We start from the raw sequence: 17,576 nt of genomic DNA on the forward strand, positions 1-17,576 counted from the left end.
GACCTCTGCCTTTGTGCCACCAGCCTCAAGCCCTCTGAAAAGCAGATTCCTAAACCTGGACTTTGTCTGTACCAATACCTGTTGCTGGGACCCAAGCTGGTGTCTAGGAAATGCTTTGAGCAGCATGGATGAAAGCAGCTGAGAAGTACGGCAGCGAGATTTCTGGTTCCAATCACCACTTTGCTGCCCTTGAGGGAGCCTATGGCTGTTCCCCAGAGTTCAGGGCTAGGAACCACTCTTTCTCCCAGGCAACCATTCCTCTACCCCTCAAGCATAGGCTCATATGCACTGTCCTTCAGCCTCTGTCAAATGCTGCTTCTACTGAACCAGCTGGAAGAATTCCCACCTCCTTGACCAAATTCTTGATTAACCGGTTTGCGGCCTGAAGGTCCTCGGGGTGGTTGCTCTTTAGAAGCCTTGTCAGAAGCTGCAGAGAGTGAACAGGAAGAGTAGGTGAGACCACAACTCCCTCAGGCCCAGAGCAGAAGCAGCAGCAACAGAAGAGTTAACACTAACAACAGCACACATTTTACATGCACCATCTCACCAAATGGTCCCAAGGACACTACGATGCAGGCACTCTGACTATCCCAATACACCACTGGTTTTCTTTTCTTTTCTTTTTTTTTTTTTTTTTTGGGACGGGGTCTTGCTCTGTTGCCAGGCTGGAGTGCAGTGGCACAATCTCGGCTCATTGCAACCTCTGCCTCCCGGGTTCAAGCAATTCTCCTGCCCCAGCCTCCCGAGTAGCTGGGACTACAGGCACGTGCCACCATGCCCAGCTAATTTTTGTGTTTTTAGTAGAGACGGGGTTTCACCATGTTGGCCAGGATGGTCTCAATCTCTTGACCTCGCGATCCGCCTACCTCGGCCTCCCAAAGTGCTAGGATTACAGGCGTGAGCCGCCGCGCCCGGCCCGCCACTGGTTTTCAGTGGGGTAGGGGGATGTGGGGGATTACTTCTCCCAGGGGATGTCTGGCTAAGTCTGGAGAAATTTGGTTGTCACAACTAGAGAGGGGGTGCTACTGGCAGCTCATGGGTAGAGTCAGGAATGCTGTGAACATCCTACAGTGCACAGGACAGTCCCCAACAACAGAGAATTCTCTGGCCCAAAAGGGCACTAGGTCTGCAGTTGCCCTGGACCATGTGCTTTATGACACGACAGATGCTGGTGATCTTGTTCATCCCTTCATTTCCAGCGCCTAGCAGGATGCCTAGCACAGAGAAGTCACTCAATCTTCGTGGGACAGATGGCAGGAAAAGTGGGGATAATGAGGGCTGGTGACACAGGATTCTTTCTAAGAAGTCACACCATACCTCCTTCCTAGCTCCTCCCACCCTCTGCAAACCTAAGGCACCAAGCAGGAGGAAAGCCAAGGAGAAAGGCGGCCTGGAACCTAGACTAGCCTTGCTCGTTCTAACAACAGGGACCTGATGGCCACAGAGTATCTAGGCCCAAGGAGTGGGTACAGGGAGAGGGTGCAGTTGACAGGCAGAGCATACCACGCAGAAACGAGTACGAAGCTTGTAGCCTTCCGACGCTCCATGAACTAGACCTTGTGACTGACCAAGAACAGTCATGACCAAAAGCACTGCCAGCACTAGGCCAAAGGGCTCCCCACTCACAGGCACCATAGTTATCCCTGGGTCTTGGCCACCTTCTTCTTGTCCCTCTAGATACTGATGTCCAAGGAATAACGATTTGGGGAATTCATAGTGGATGGAAAATGGATAGGGCCGGGCTCACTGGCACTGAGAAAGAGCTGAACCAACACACAGCAGCAAGTTCTTCCACTGTCCCCACCCCAACACCACACCCACACAGGACATGACCCATCCATCACCCACACTCCCCACGGGCTATCCTTCTGCACCTTCTTTCCTCAAGGAAGGCTGTGCAGAAAAGGGAGAGGGCACAAAGAGAGGGCACAAAGTACCCTTGGAGGAGGAGCAGGAATTATGTCCTGGGCCCACATCTACACTGGGGTAAGGCAGGATCACAAACAGATGCTACCAAGACCCAGGATGCAGTGTCTGCCTAAGAACCAGGCTGAATCAAAACAGAACATACCCAAACCTTCTGCTACCTCACTCCTAAGGGCCTGTCTGGAGAGGAGAACCCATGTAACCTGCCCCCCTCCACACTCCGATTCAAGCATCAAAGGGCATTTACAGTGCCTAAGAGAAAAGGTCTGATCAGACACCATGTAGGTCTGGTTCCTTACCTTGGACTTTTCTTCATCAGCATCAAAGATGGAGCTCTTAGGCCAGGGAGATGGTGGGGGTAAGATTTTATCCACTGGTAGTTTAGGGTCTTGTTTTATAATTCCTAAAAATGCAATTTACAAAGTTAAGACACTGATATGGTACCCAGAAACTTCAGTCAGAATCCAGTAAAGTCCGGAAACCCCTGGTTCCTAATACCATGCTAGCAAAGCACTGTCAACAGCCTTCAAAGACAACACCCGTGTATGAATGAAGTTTTGCATCATCTCTTAGGAGAATCCAAGGGACCATGGTGGCCGGGACAGCAGAGCCAACTATGTCAGAGAAGAGCCAGTCCTGAAGGCCTGCAGTCTGTGGGCCTTATGCTATAAAAACATGGATCAGTTTATCCAGCTACATAACCTCCCAAGGATCAAAAGTTTCTGGAGGGTCCCTGATGAAGCTCCTGAAAATGCTGAGTGTATGTGACAGGAACAACAGTCCATCCTGAACCCGAGTTCCTATTTTTAAGAGCCCAACATAAAAAGGAATTCAGATTCCCATCTTCCAAACAGGACACACAAAGGTGGGAACTATCACCTCCACCGTGACAACAACAAAACACTAGAAAGTGTGCAAATTCACAACATTTTTGTTTTCGAGACAGATTCTTGCTCTGTCTCCCAGGCTAGAGTGCAGTGGTGTGATCATGGCTCGCTGCAGCCTCAAACTCCTAAGGTCAAGCAGTCCTCCCACCTTGGCCTCCCAAGTAGCTGGGACTACAGGTGGGCACCACCACACCCAGGTAATTTTTTTAAAAAATTTTTTTTAGGCCGGGCACGGTGGCTCACGCTTGTAATCCCAGCACTTTGGGAGGCCGAGGCGGGCGGATCACGAGGTCAGGAGATCGAGACCACGGTGAAACCCTGTCTCTACTAAAAATACAAAAAAAAGAAAAAAATTAGCCGGGCGTGGTGGCAGGCGCCTGTAGTCCCAGCTACTCGGAGAGGCTGAGGCAGGAGAATGGCGTGAACCCGGGAGACGGAGCTTGCAGTGAGCCGAGATCGCGCCACTGCACTCCAGCCTGGGTGACAGAGCAAGACTCCGTCTCAAAAAAAAAAAAAAAAAAAAAATTTTTTTTTGTAGAGATGGGGTCTCATTATGTTGCCCAGGCGGGCCTCAAACTCCTGGCCTCACGTGATTCCTCACCTCAAACTCCCTAAGTGCTGGGATCACAGGCGTGAGCCACCATGCCCAGCCTACGACTTCCTTAAATCCATCAGAGAGCTCAGATCACAGGGCAACAACCAAGTAACCTGAAATCTAAGGAAAAAAACAACCTCCAAGGATTGACAAAAGGCAATACCAACAGTAACAACTAAGCTAGAATTATTTAAAAATTGTCTACAGGCCAGTGTGAGCTACCAAGAGAATACAGAATTTCTGGAGGCTGCAACAAAAAGAAAATAAGTTCTCCAGAGGGTCACGAAAACAGCGGGAAGGCCTGAAGGCGGGATTAGGGGGAGAAGAGTAACAAACCCTGCAGCCTTAGAGCACTGGTGGAACCCACTGCAGCTAGAGAAAAAATAGGGGAGAAAAAACAAAAACAAATCCTAGTACCCTTGGAGGAGGAGCAGTAATTATGTCCTAGGCCCAGATCTACACTGGGGTGAGGCAGGATCACAAACAGATCCTACCAAGACCCAGGATGCAGTGCCTGCCTAAGAACCAGGCTGAATCAGAACAGAGACTGGCCCTGTTCACCACTCTATCCCTCTGACATGGGATGGCTGTCTACTGCTACGAGTGGCAAGAACAAGGAGAAAGGCTCTCTCTGAGGTGCAGAGGAAAGTGAAGACCTACAGCTGAGGGAACAGATACTGAAGAAAACTAACAAACTAGCCCCCAACCTAAACATCAGCTAACACTAGAGGAATCTGAAGTCTGATATAATAACTACAGCAACAACAAATCTCACACCCAGCTCAAATCCTGTCTACCAAAAGGAAAGCTCTACCCAATTCCAGGGATTAAAAACTCCTTACCTCACTGACGGATATGCCAATTACCCTGATTTGATCTCTACACATTGTATGCCTGTACCAAAATATCACATTGTACTCCAATAAATGTGTATAAGTATGTGTCAACTAAAAATAAATCCATGGCCGGGAGTAGTGGCTCACGCCTGTAATTCCAGCACTTTGGGAGGCTGAGGCAGGTGGATCATTTGAGGTTGGGAGTTTGAGACCAGCCTGAGCAACATGGTGAAACCCCATCTCTACTAAAACTACAAAAATTAGCCAGGCATGGTGGCAGATGCCTGTAATCCCAGCTACTCGAGAAGCTGAGGCACGAGAATTACTTGAACCCAGGAGGCGGAGGTTGCAGTGAACAGAGATCGCCCCACTGCACTCCAGCCTGGGCAACAGAGTGAGACTCTGTCTCAAAAAAAAAAAAAAGAAGTAAATAAAAATAAATCCACTAAATGATTATTGAAAGATCTTTTGTAACTATAAAATATTGTATCTCTGCACGTTGTTACTTTTATCACAATAGTATTTTTCAAACTCTAGCTCATAGGTAGCATTTATCTGTACTTCATAGTAAGGTTCCACTAGTTCAGGAAAAGAGGTTAAAGATGGGCATGGTGGCTCACGCCTGGGAGGCTGAGGTGGGAGGATCACTTGAGCCCAGTAGTTTGAGACCAGCATGGGTAACACTGCAAGACCTTGTCTCTACAAAAAATAAAAATATTTGGTGTAAGTGAGAGAGCAAGTGAGACAGAGACAGAGATAGAGAGAGAGGGAGAGTGTGTGTGTGTTTGTGTGTGTGTGTTGGGGTGCGGGTGGGAGAATAATAAATGAATAAATTAGTTGGGTATGGTGGCACACGCCTAGCCCCAGCTACTTGGGAGGCTGAGGCAGGAGAATGGCTGGAGTCCAGAAGGCCGAGGCTACAGTGAGCCATGACTGCACCACTGTGCTCCAGCCTAGGTAACAGGGCAACACCTTGTCTCAAAAAAAAAAAAAAAACAAAAAAACCAAAAGGTTAGTTTTTAAGCAAACAAGACTTCTAAAAGATAAATAAGTGCTTTAGTGACATAGGTAGCTTGTATTTTGACCTTTTTCATGCTGTGGTTTCCTATGATTTCCAGGCAACAGAGAAAAAAGCAAACCCTACATCATCTTTCCAGGTTTGCACTATGGCTTTTAAAGGTAAGTAGATAAAAGATTTATTGAGTAAAAAAAAAAATCAGAACTCTACCTCAGAGTCTATGGTCCTACATAAGAAGTCCAGCTTTCAACAAAAAATTATAAGGCAGATGAAAAAGCAAGAAGATACAGGCCTAGTCAAGAGGAAACAAGACACAGTAACGCAAGTCAGACCTTGTTTCTTCAGCATCTGATAGGCGTCTCGGATCTTGATGTCTTCCGGAAACCAGACTGTCCAACTAAAGAGTATTTCAATGACTCTTCCTTTAACTTTTTCTGTGGCCCAGGACCCCAGGTACTGAAAGTAAAAAGGAAAGAATTCTAGAGCTGGAAGGGACTTGGGAGACCGACACTTTAACTAAAGAGGTAGCTGCTGAGGCCCAGAGACACAAGCTCCCAGGCGCGGTATGTGTGAGGAGAGACTAGAGGCCACACCATCTGGCGCCCAGCCCCGGAGCCCTTCCTGGGATCCAAGGAATTCATTTCCACAATACTCACACTAAACCCCACCATGCAGACGCCTGGGTCAGAGCCTGGTCTACACCACTGGGGGCAGTCATTTTTTGCCTCGGACAAGAATATAATAATAAAATTTGGTCTTTGCTTCTGTTCCTGGCACAGAACTTCAAAAATCCTTGGAATTTCCTGAGTCACAACAGTGTCTTGTTATTCAAGAGACATACTCGCAGGGCGCACCTGAGTTTTCACTAATGACTTATAGTGAGTGCCTAGAGAGTTTCAAGGGCTGGCCACTCCAAAGAGATCAACCTTGTGATCAGAGGGCTGAAACCTTCAGCCCCATCCCCTGACCCGTGCCCCTACATCCCCACCCATGGAGGTGGTGGGGCGGGCAGGGGGTTGTGAACTAGAGATTGAGTTCAACTATGTGGCCAATGATTTGACCGATCATGCCTAGGTAATAAAACCTAGTGCTAGTTCAAGCCAGCAATGATGTGTAAAAAAAACAAAACAAAACAAAAAAACCTCAGATGAAAACACTGAAACAAGGAAGCTCAGAGAGCCTCTCAGTTGAACCTATGTTGGGAGGATGGCAAGCTCAGAGCCCAGGAGAGGGCACAGCAGCTCTGTCCCCTCTTGCCCCACCAAGACCTTGCCTATGTATTGCTTCCATTTGTATCCTTCACAATAAAACAGGGATAGAAAGTATAGTGCTTTCCTGTGTACGTGAATCATTCTAGGGAATTATGGAATCTGGGGCAATGGGGGTCATGGGAACCCCCGAATCTGCAGCTGGGGATGCAGAAGTGCAGCAGCTTGAGGACACGAGACTCATGGCTGGCAGCTGAAACACGGGAAGCCTAAGCAGCACTGAGCCCTCCCTGCGTGGGGTCCAGATAGTATGCAACTCTGGGGAGTGTCAGAACTGAAATGAACTGTAGGACCCACGGCCAGTGTCAGCACTGTTGTGGGAACACAGCAAGGCAGGGCTCAATGTTGGTTACCTGAGACTGGCTGAGCTAAGACAGGTGCCAGGAGGACAGGTGCAGAGGACAAGCCAGGAGGTGATAGGAAAATTCAGGCCACCCCTGGGATCTCTCACTGTCTCTACCAGGAACATGTGCCTCCAAGCTGGAGTTCCTCATCTCCTCTAGGCCACATGTCCCCCAGGCCTTCTTAAAGGGGAAATGTGAAAATGCTAACAGTGAGGGGTCAGCTAATGAGCAGAGCCTCTTCCTAGAGCTTAGAGAGGAGAGCGCTTCTTTCACAGGCAGGAGCGGGTTTTGTCCATGTGTGGGCCTGCCTCTGGCCTGAGGAGGGTGCCAGGAGTTTGACGGTGGGCGTAGGTGTGGCCCAGTCAGCAGAGCCAAGCCCAAGTACTCACCTTTGGGGACAACACTTTGATCAGTTCGTTCAGAAAACGAAATTTGGCCACCTCGCTGTGGAACTTCTCCCCACAGTGGTTCATGCACATCTCCAGCACCTGCACAGACACAGGACCCCCATGAGAAGGTGGAAAGCCAGTGGTCCCAGGCTCCCCTCCAGGCTGGTAATCACTTGCTGGAGACTGCGCTGGAACCAAGGCTAACCCTGCCTCAAGCCTATGAGGACACTGAAGTTTTGATGAAGAGGATGTTTTCAGATCAAGAAAAAAATGTCCCCTGTTCAATCTTGCTATAACTGCCTGAGGTTTATGCCCAGGAAATAGCTTAGTGGGGTATGTCAAACCCTGAGGTCACCCCACCTTTTAAGGAGACCCTTTGAGAGGGGAAAGTGGCTAAAGAACCAACTCCTCCCTAGAGGCAGAAATCTGGTATCCAGTGCCCAAGACCAGCCAGATGTCACCCACTGGCACTCAAGAGGCAAGCTGAGCCTGCAGACCCCTCCTCTGGTCCATACTGTGGCTTTCAACACTGCAAATTAGTCACCAACATCTAAACACTCAAACATATATAAAGACCTAAACTAGCAATCCTGAGCCCATACTCATACCTGCCAACAGCTAGTGGGCCCTGTGCTAGAGCTGCCCTCTTCAGACAGGGCACATGAACTTGCCAGCCCTGGTCTAAGAAGGGCAAATAAAATAAAACCTTCCTTTCCTTCTCCCACAGTAGACTCAATGCTGCCCTGAAGAAACAGATGAGAAACAGGAGGAAGAAGGGTGGGGACCCTGGCCCAGATCTCCCTCCTCCAACCTGCTATGAAGGCAAACCTCTCAGGGGACCTCCCTTCCCCAGTGAAAACGATCTGCGTGGAAGCAAAGTGCCTCTCAGCTCTCTATAGCACAAGGACAGGAAAGCTTAGGCTACAAGGCAAGCCAAACTCACCGTTAAGGCATAAAGAGCTTCCTTCTCTTGCGGAGACTGGATCTTGTGGGCCAGTAGCCAGGGCGCATGTGTGGGGCTACAGGGAAACAAAAAGACCTAGACTCTGGGCGGGCAAGAAGAAACTAACCCGATGGCTGAGCATGCTCAGTAAAGTCACTTTTCTTCCAGGGGCTGGTGTCCACAAGCAGAGGTGGAGCGTGCCTGACAAACAGCCCACGCGGGGGCCCTGGAGAGGGCCACCTCGCACCCACCCTGGTTGCACCTACAGCACCCAAGGTCCTCCTCCTGCCCCGGGCACACTGCCCTCCCCTCAGCCAACCCCCAACCCCCAAACTCCAAGCTGCCAGTCCCAGCCCAGTCCCATGCGTAGCCACAGCAGCACAGGCCCTGTATGGCTGTGATAAACGCCCAGGAAATGCTAGAGCAGAAAGTGCGATCAAACTTTGGGTTCAAACTGGCCAAATATGCGACACCACACAGATTAAACATCTGGATGGGCCAGGCACAGTGGCTCACGCCTGTAATCCCAGCACTTTGGGAGGCCAGGGCAGATGGATCACCTGAGGTCAGAGTTCGAGACCAGCCTGGCCAACATGGTGAAAACCCATCTCTACTAAAAAAAATACAAAAAGTTAGCCAGGTGTGGAGGCACACGCCTGTAATCCCAGCTACTTGGGAGGCTGAGGCAGGAGAACCGCTGGAACCCGGGAGGTGGAGGTTGCAGTGAGCTGAGATCACGCCCTTGCACTCCAGTCTTGAGACCCTCTGTCTCAAGAAAAAAAAAACAAAAAGAAAGAAAAAAGAAAACAAAACAAAACAAAAACAAAACATCTGGATGACTCATTTGATTCTGATTCTTCAGGTCCTATCCAGATGCTGTGGAAACAGAATTCAATAAAACCTTCCCCTTTTCCTTTTTCTTAAGATTACATTTAAATACACAGATCTCTTTTAATTAGGTAACGTGTCTATAGTCTAGCAGTAACATTCAGAGTCCTCAGCATTAGTGTTTTATAACACTATTTAAAATTACTGCCAGTTACAAATGAGCTATCGTGTGTGTGTGTGTGTGTGTGTGTGTGTGTGTGTGTGTGTGTCTGTGTTTCCTCACATGAATTTGCTAATTTTAGAAAAATAATGTTCTCAGGATTATGGGGGAAAATGAGAGAATGAACGCCAGCCTGACTGTATTTCTATTTTTTTGAGACAGAGTCTCTCGCTCTGTCACCCAGGCTGGGCTCAAGCAATCCTCCCGCCTTGGTCTCCCAAAGTGCTGGGATTATAGGCATGAGCCACTGATCCTTGCCTAGGGAGCTTAACCCTAAAACAGTCTCGAGAGACAACGGCAGTGTGGGGTGCCCCCAGAGTCAACTATGTGTGTGAGAAGTCACCTTACCCATTGGGGTCAGTGTTCACCTGCTCACAGAAATTCTGGATAGCTGACCAATCCTGTTCCGACATGCTTGGGTCTGTGGCTTTGTCTGTCAAATAAATAATAAAGTTAGAGAGTACATAATAAGAAGAAATTTACACCCCTCCCCATACACATGGTGGCCAAGAGCTGTCTTATCACAGATCTACAGGATCAGACCAGTGGGCAGACAGCCGGAAGGAGAGGAATTGCGCCTGCGCTGCCTACCACCACCCAGCACAGCATTGGGCACATGGTATGCCCTTACTGAATATTCGCTGATTGAACCAGCAAATTAACAAACTGGCTGGGCAGTGGCTCATGCCTGTAATCCCAGCATTTTGGGAGGCCGAGGTGGGGGGATCATTTGAGGTCAGAAGTTTGAGACTAGCCTGACCAACATGATGAAACCCCGTCTCTACGAAAAATACAAAAAAATTAGCCAGGCGTGGTGATGCATGCCTGTAATCCCAGCTACTTGGGAGGCTGAGGCAGGAGAATCGCTTGAACTTGGGAGGTGGAGGTTGCAGTGAACCGAGATTGAGCCACTGCACTTCAGCCTAGGAGACACGGGGAGACTCCGTCTCAAAAAAAAAAAAAAATTAACTGACAAGTTATCCCCCTGAAAGCGGCTCCACTTTTAGTGCAGAGGTTGGCCCGGGTGTTGTCTTCACACTCGAGTTGGGATGCCCCCACCTGGCCTGTGACAAGCGGAGACAGAAGAGAGGCCACCTGGAAGTGTCTCAGCTGTGTGACAGGAAGACAAGAACACACCACCAGAAGGAATACCATCCTTCCCGTTCATAAAACTTCCAGTGGCAGCGCGGTGGCTCACAACTGTAATCCCAGCACTTCATGGGGCTGAGGTGCATCACTTGAGCCCAGGAGTTTGAGACCAGCATGGGCAACATGGGGAAATCACATACCTACTAAAATTTTAAAAAATTAAGACCAGGCGCAATGGCTCACATCTGTAATCCCAGCACTTTGGGAAGCCGAGGCAGGTAGATCACCTGAGTTCAGGAGTTTGACACCAGCCTTGCCAACATGGTGAAACCCTGTGTCTACTAAAAATACAGAAAATTAGCTGGGCGTAGTGGAGTGTTCCTGTAATCCCAGCTACTCAGGCAGCTAAGGCAGGAAAATTGCCTGAACCCAGGAGGTGGAGGTTGCAGTGAGCTGAGATGGCACCACTGCACTCATCCTGGGCAACAGAGCGAGACTCCATCTAAAAACAAAAAAAAAAGAAAAATTAGCTGGGTGTGGTGGCATGTGACTGTAGTCACAGCTACTCAGGAAGCTGAAGTGGAAAGACTGCTTGAGCCTGGGAGGCTGAGGCTGCAGTGAGCCAAGATCATGCCACTGCACTCCAACCTGGGCAGCAAAGCAAGACCCTGTCTCAAAAACAAAAAAAAAAACAACCCTTCCAACTCCCCTCTGGCCATCTGATCCTGGCCTGCCCAGCCTCTCCGATGAGAAACCGTACTGGTTCTGACAGAGCAGCTCTTTTAGGCTCTGGAAACAAGGTGTTGCATCTTGGGGCAGTACTTCTGACATTATTATTCTCCTGGCCCGAGTGTCCGCTCTGTGCCTCTCAGTGCCCTATCCATGTTCTTCCAGACCCATCTGAATTTCCAGCTCCTGCAGAAAACTTCCTCCCGCTGCGCCAGCCCCACTGCTTCTCCCTCTGATTACTCAACACAGCACAGAGTTGAATTTTTCCTGACTGCAGTCACATTTATGTCACGTGGAAGTCATGTGTCTAGATGGGGGGGGTCAACGGACAGGTAATCACCATCTTCCTGCCCACTGACTCCATTCTAAGTGAAGAGAGAACACAAGGGCGAGGGAAGGATCAGTGATTGATTCCTACATTCTCCTCCCCACCCCTGCAAAGCTCTCTCCCCATGTTCCACATCTTAAAATCCTATCTACCCTTGAGTCCCAAGTCACATTCCACCCTAAGGACTTCTCTGACCTTTTAATCTCCCGTCCCCATAAAACAAAAGCTGTCTCCTCCTCCTCTGAACAGATACTTTATCTGCCCCTTCTCCGATAGGGATCTCCAGCTACACCCATTAGTCACATGTACTTGGACTCTCTGAGCCTCAGTTTCCTCAACTATAAAATAAAATAGGGCCAGGTGCTGCAGCTCATGCCTATGACCCCAGCACTCTGGGAAGCGAAGGCAGGAGGACTGCTTGAGCCTAGGAGGTCGAGACCAGCCTGAGCAACATAACGAGACCCAATCTCCACAGAAATTTTTAAAAAAAATTAGTCAGAAGGCTGGGCACAGTGGCTCACGCCTTAATCCTAGCACTTTGGGAGGCCGAGGGCGGATTGCCTGAACTCAGGAGTTGGAGACCAGCCTGGGCAACACGGTGAAACCCCGTCTCTACCAAAATACAAATAATTAGCTGGGCATGGTGGCGTGCATCTATAATCCCAGCTACTCAGTAGGGTGAGGCAGGAGAATCACTTGAACCCGGGGGGGCAGAGGTTGCAGTGAGCTGAGATTGCGACACTGCACTCCAGCCTGGGTGACAGGGTGAGACTCTGTCTCCAAAAAAACAAAACAAAACAAAACAAAACAAAACACAGCCAGGCATGGTGGCACACACCTGCAGTCCTAGCTACTCAGGAGCATCACTTGAGCCCAGGAGGTCGAGGCTACAGTGAGCTATGATTGTGCAACTGCACTCCAGCCTGGGGGGACAAAATGAGACCCTGTCTCAAAAATAATAAAAACAGTCTGGGCACAGTGTCTCATGCCTGTAATCCCAGCACTTTGGAAGGCCAAGGCAGGAGCATTGCCTGAGCCCAGGACTTCGTGACAAGCCTGGACAACATAGTGAGGCCCCATCTTTACAAATATATTTACAAAAAGAAAACAAGGAAAACAGTACCTTCCTCATGGGACTGTCATGGGATTTAAAGGAGAAGGTGTCTAAAATGCTTAGTACAGCAGCACGCAGTAAGAGATCTACAAAGGATAATTATTTATTATTACGTACAGTCTCTGGCTTTTACTGTAATATGTAGACATGTCTTGTCCTACCTAAAGAGAATGAAACCTTGAGGGCAGAAGCCATATCTTCCCTACAGTGCCTTACCCATAGGTACAACATAGAAACTCATCAAATAAATTATTTAAAGCAGTGATTCTCAGCGATTATGTGTCTGAATCACCTAAAGTCTATACCATTTAAGCTTCTGTTTCAGTTCACTACAAGGTCAAGGTTGACACCTCAAAAGAATTCTGACCTCAGCATGTGACTGGACCTGGAGGGAGAGAAGAGGAGAGGCAGGGAGAGAACAGGGGGAGGCAGGGAGAGAACAGGAGAGGCAGAGAACAGGAGGCATGGCCCAAGCTCCCCTCACAGAATCCAGAGCCTTCTCACTCCTCCCTGGCTGCCAAGTGAAAGAGACACAGCACTGATGGGCACCACCTTTTTTTTTTTTTTTTGATATGGAGTCTCGCTCTGTCACCCAGGCTGGTGTGCAGTGGCACAATCTCAGCTCGCTGCAACCTCTGCCTCCCGGGTTCAAGCGATTCTCCAGCCTCAGCCTCTCGAGTAGCTAAGATCACAGGTGCCCACCACCATGACTGGCTAATTTTTTGTATTTTTAGTAGAGACGGGGTTTCATTATATTGGCCAGGCTAGTCTCGAACTACTGACCTCGTGATCCGTTCGCCTCGGCCTCCCAAAGTGCTGGGATTACAGGCGTAAGCCACCGTGCCCGGCCAGCACCAGCTTTCTTTTTTTTTTGAGACGGAGTCGCACTCTGTCGCCCAGGCTGGAGCGCAATGGCACGATCTCAGCTCACTGCAAGCTCCGCCTCCCGGGTTCACGCCATTCTCCTGCCTCAGCCTCCCGAGTAGCTGGGACTACAGACGCCCGCCACTACGTCCGGCTAATTTTTTGTATTTTTAGTAGAGATGGGGTTTCACCGTGGTCTCAATCTCCTGACCTCGTGATCCGCCCATCTCGGCCTCCCAAAGTGCTGGGATCACAGGCGTGAGCCACGGCGCCCGGCCACCAGCTTTCTTAAAGAAAGAAAAAACCTCTCTGAGGTTAAATTACATTCCAGACCCTTAACCAAGGCCAAGCAGCAATACAATCTACAAAATGTAAGGCGGTTTCTTTCTTATTTGCTAGAGCTTGTATCATGAGGACTCAATCAAGATTTGTCAGTAATCCCAGCACTTTGAGAGGCTGAGGCAGGAAGATCACCTGAGTAGGGATGGGGTTTCACCATGTTAGCCAGGATGGTCTCAATCTCCTGACCTCACGATCCGCCCGCCTCGGCCTCCCAAAGTGTCAGGATTACAGATGTGAGCCACTGCGCCCGGCTCGGTTTTCTTTTACATAAGCCTCTTCGTTTGTTGAAACCATAAGATCTTCCTCACAGTGTAGAAACCTGAAAACTTCCAGCAGCCAGCAATGAATGAAAGGTAGGGGCGGGGCTGCTGGCAGGGCGGGGCCAGGTGAGCCACATGCCTAGGCTCCTGCCTCAGGATGGGAACGGGGCATGTGGAGGGGACTCTGGGCCTGATTGGTTCCTGGGAACCAGGAGGGAGCTCTGGTGGTTGGCAGGGCAACCTCCTTCAGTTGGTGGGAAGCAGTGGAAGGAAGAGGAGCTCCCTCTGTGCTCTCTTCTCCGCAATCACAGCTCTCAGGCTTGTTGTATCTAGGCCCATTTTAAAGAAACCAAACAGGTTCCCAAGTGACCCTTGTAGACAAGGCAGCTCAGGGGAGGCAGCTGAGGTGGAGTGCGGGCTGCTAGTGGGCTGGCCCTGCCAGCGTGCCTTTGCTGGGAAGAGGTATAAGTGCTGAGCTCTGCAGACTTGGAAGCAAGGGCAGGCCCAAGCTGCTGGAGAGGAACCAGGAGCCGAGCTGCCTCATGGGGAACACGCTGAGCTGTTGCTTGAGCGCCAATGCCAGCCCCAGGCAGGGTCGGCCCAGGGGGTCTACGGAGCTGTACTGTGGCTCTGACATCTATGAGGTGGTGGCAAGCAGAGGTGCAGGCCAAGGCAGAGAGGAGTGGAGGCACAGCAGATGGAACATGCTGTTCCCCAACGCCAGCCCCAAGCGGGGCCAGCGTGGGGGGTCTGGGGAGCTGTCCTGCAGTGCTGACATCTATGAGGCAGCGTCAAGCAAAGGTGCAGGCCAAGGCAGAGAGGAGCAGAGGTGACGCAGATGGAACATACTGCTCTCCAATGCCAGCCCCAAGCAAAGCCAGTGCAGGGTGTGGTGGGCGGAACCGCCCTGCAGCTATAACATCATGCAGGTGGAGGTGGCAGTAGCGCCACACCCCACTGCTGTGGAGCCTGCCCAGTCAGATTTAGGAGCCCGCGAGGGCCATGACCTGCAGCACATCAGCGACCAGGAGATGCCCAAATATTTTGCTTCTGACCATCCAGGGGAAAGTACACATTTTTTGAGAAAATATCAAATGAGTGTGCAAGAAAAGAGGAGGAGCTCTCACCTATATTACATACCTCCATGGCATCTTGATAGAAAATACACCTCGTGTTATACCATATTGCTAGATAACAGCACAGTCAGCCAGCCTGATCTTAGACACACATTAGAAAGTGTGACTTGGGCAATATATTACAACATAAAGCACAGATACACAAATAGATCTCTGGATATTTTTTGACAAGCCAATACATCCACTTTCACAAGAGAAGATCCAGGGAAATCCTTCGAGCATGATCCCAAACGCAACTGTACTTTCAGATATTTCTGTATTCTTTTTCAAGTCATAAAACTAATAGCTCCATGTGCAATCGTAGCTTTGGTGTACATCGAACGACTTTTAACTATGGTAACATCGCTCTTTGTCCTACTAATTGGAAAAAGATTGTCCTCGGAGCCATGCTTCTTGCCTCCAAGGTTTGGAGAAATTGTGGTCTGTAGAGTGTGGATGACAGCCAGAATCCCAAGGACATTGCAGTTGAGAACATGAGCAAGATGGAGAAGTGTTTTTTGGAGCTACTGGAGTTTAATATTCATGTGTCTGCCAGTGTTTATGCAAGATATTACTTTGACCTGCGTGTCTTGGCAAATGACCGTGACCTGTATTTTCTATTTAGTTTTCTTCACAAAGATAAAGCACAGAAACTGGAGGCTGTGCCATGGCCATATGAATACAAAGACTTGCATCAACATGCCGCTGCTATGACAAGGGCTATCAGCATGAATTTCATTGGTATTCGGTGCACTAATGCCATCTTAAAGAGAGAAATTAACATTATAAGATTCTAAACTTCTCAACTGTAAAGACTAGAAAATATCACTTCTGCTGAAAGAAACAACAAAATTAGGATTTTCTTTTTTTGTTGTTGTTTAGGATTTTCATCGAGAGGAAACATCTTCAAGTTAGCCACATTGTGGAACTGGGTGATGGCAGTATGAACAGTGGGTGCCAGGTGCTTTCTGCCCTTCTTGTTCCACTGGGTCCAGATGGCATTCCTAGGGCACCACCTTCTTGAACAACTCTTGGGGAGAAGGAGTGTCACATGGACACAGCACATCCCTGCTCAGAGTCCACAGTCACCCACAGTCTCAAGCAGGTGCCAGTGGTGTCCACAGTCACCCCCACAGTCACCCACAGTCCCTAGCATATGACAGTGGTATGAGCTGAGCTGGAGTCCAAAAAACTTTAGAATTGGCTCCAGATTTGTGAGAGCACCTGGGTATGGTTCTCTGTCCACTGAGGCACTGAATGCATGATGACCCAAAACTCACCAATGGTGGGAAGAGAGAGTGGCATCGGGGCAAGGCTGTCATTACTGCAAGCACCAGGGTGGCTCAGGCCTGCCCATCTAGTCTTTGGAGGGAATCTGTGCATGTGAAATGAGGCCCCTGCGTCATGATTATAAAGGAAGAGATGAAATCAGTTCATCTTCCCCCAGGCCGATAATGGTCACGCCACCTAGGGAAGCAGTAAAAGACCTGGCCTTGGGATTGTTAGGGGAGCTACCGAAGTGAAAACTGAATTTACCCAGTTCCAGGAAAACAACGAGAGAGGAACATCTGGGTTCAAATCTTTATCAGAAGATCATTTTCCCAGCTAATCTTGCTGTGGTGCACTGTATGGTCTCAGCAATTGTCAACAAAAGCCTCTTAATAATTCTAACACAGGGAAACACCGCGACTCACATTTTCCAGTGCACCTCAGTGGTTCAAGAGATTGCTGGTGCTGCCTGCATCTGTCAGTCTGTTCACATGTGGAGAGGAGCAGCGGTTCTCACAGGAGCAGCTTCTGCATCCTGAGGAAGTTTGCCCACACAGTTCTGGTTGTAATAGCTGGTGGCACCCACTGACATGCAGTCAACAAAGGGAATCCTATGGTGCACAGGACTGCCCCCCTTCTCAGTCAAGAATTTTCTGGCTTCCAAAATAGAAAGTGCTGAGGATCAACTGCCTCACAGTCTACAAGGGAAACACTTTCTGAGACTTTTTTTCTTACAAGAACATCAGATCCCCACCAATGTGAGATGTCAGATTAAGTTTTTGTACAAGGGTGGATGCAGGGGGCAGAATCCTAAGACGCCCCATGATCTCTGCTGTCTTTTGTTACACCCCGAATCCTCATCTTTCCTTGGGTATGGCCAGACCTGTGCCTTGTTCTAGACATTTGAATATGGCAAAGTGAGGGAGTGGCTCTCTGCGAGTTACCTTTCCTTTCCTTTTATCAGGAACAATAGGAATCCCTATTTTCTTTCTTGTGTTTGCTTTCACAATACAGTGGTTTGGAATATCCCACTGTCAATTTGCGATTTCCTCCTCCAACCATAGTCTATAGCCCTTTATACGTAATTGAATATTTTCATGTATTTTTTGTTCTGAAGATGAAATATTAGATGAAACATGTTAAAACATTTCATGCAGGCCGGGCGCGGTGGCTCACGCTTGTAATCCCAGCACTCTGGGAGGCCGAGGCGGG

The 17,576-nt window shown here is 49.1% G+C and overlaps 1 protein-coding gene across 3 annotated transcripts in view; it reads right to left on the reverse strand.

The window, feature by feature from the left end:
* The window catches only part of GGA2 (golgi associated, gamma adaptin ear containing, ARF binding protein 2), a 49,939-nt gene that overhangs the window by 24,757 nt on the left and 7,606 nt on the right, over nucleotides 1–17,576 (reverse strand). For 2 of the 3 annotated variants that reach the window (XM_032157116.2, XM_058440826.1), the window contains exons 2-7: nucleotides 9,603–9,687; nucleotides 8,207–8,282; nucleotides 7,264–7,362; nucleotides 5,595–5,718; nucleotides 2,226–2,329; nucleotides 347–427 (exon numbers count right to left, since the gene is read on the reverse strand). In XM_032157116.2, coding sequence (XP_032013007.1) covers nucleotides 347–427; nucleotides 2,226–2,329; nucleotides 5,595–5,718; nucleotides 7,264–7,362; nucleotides 8,207–8,282; nucleotides 9,603–9,687 — 569 coding nt within the window. Of the gene's footprint in view, nucleotides 1–346; nucleotides 428–2,225; nucleotides 2,330–5,594; nucleotides 5,719–7,263; nucleotides 7,363–8,206; nucleotides 8,283–9,602; nucleotides 9,688–10,543; nucleotides 10,847–17,576 lie in introns of those variants that run through there. The other variant, XM_058440827.1, reaches the window with a different exon arrangement.

Source organism: Hylobates moloch, unplaced genomic scaffold (assembly GCF_009828535.3).
Source record: "Hylobates moloch isolate HMO894 unplaced genomic scaffold, HMol_V3 SCAFFOLD_6, whole genome shotgun sequence".
NCBI lineage: Eukaryota > Metazoa > Chordata > Mammalia > Primates > Hylobatidae > Hylobates > Hylobates moloch.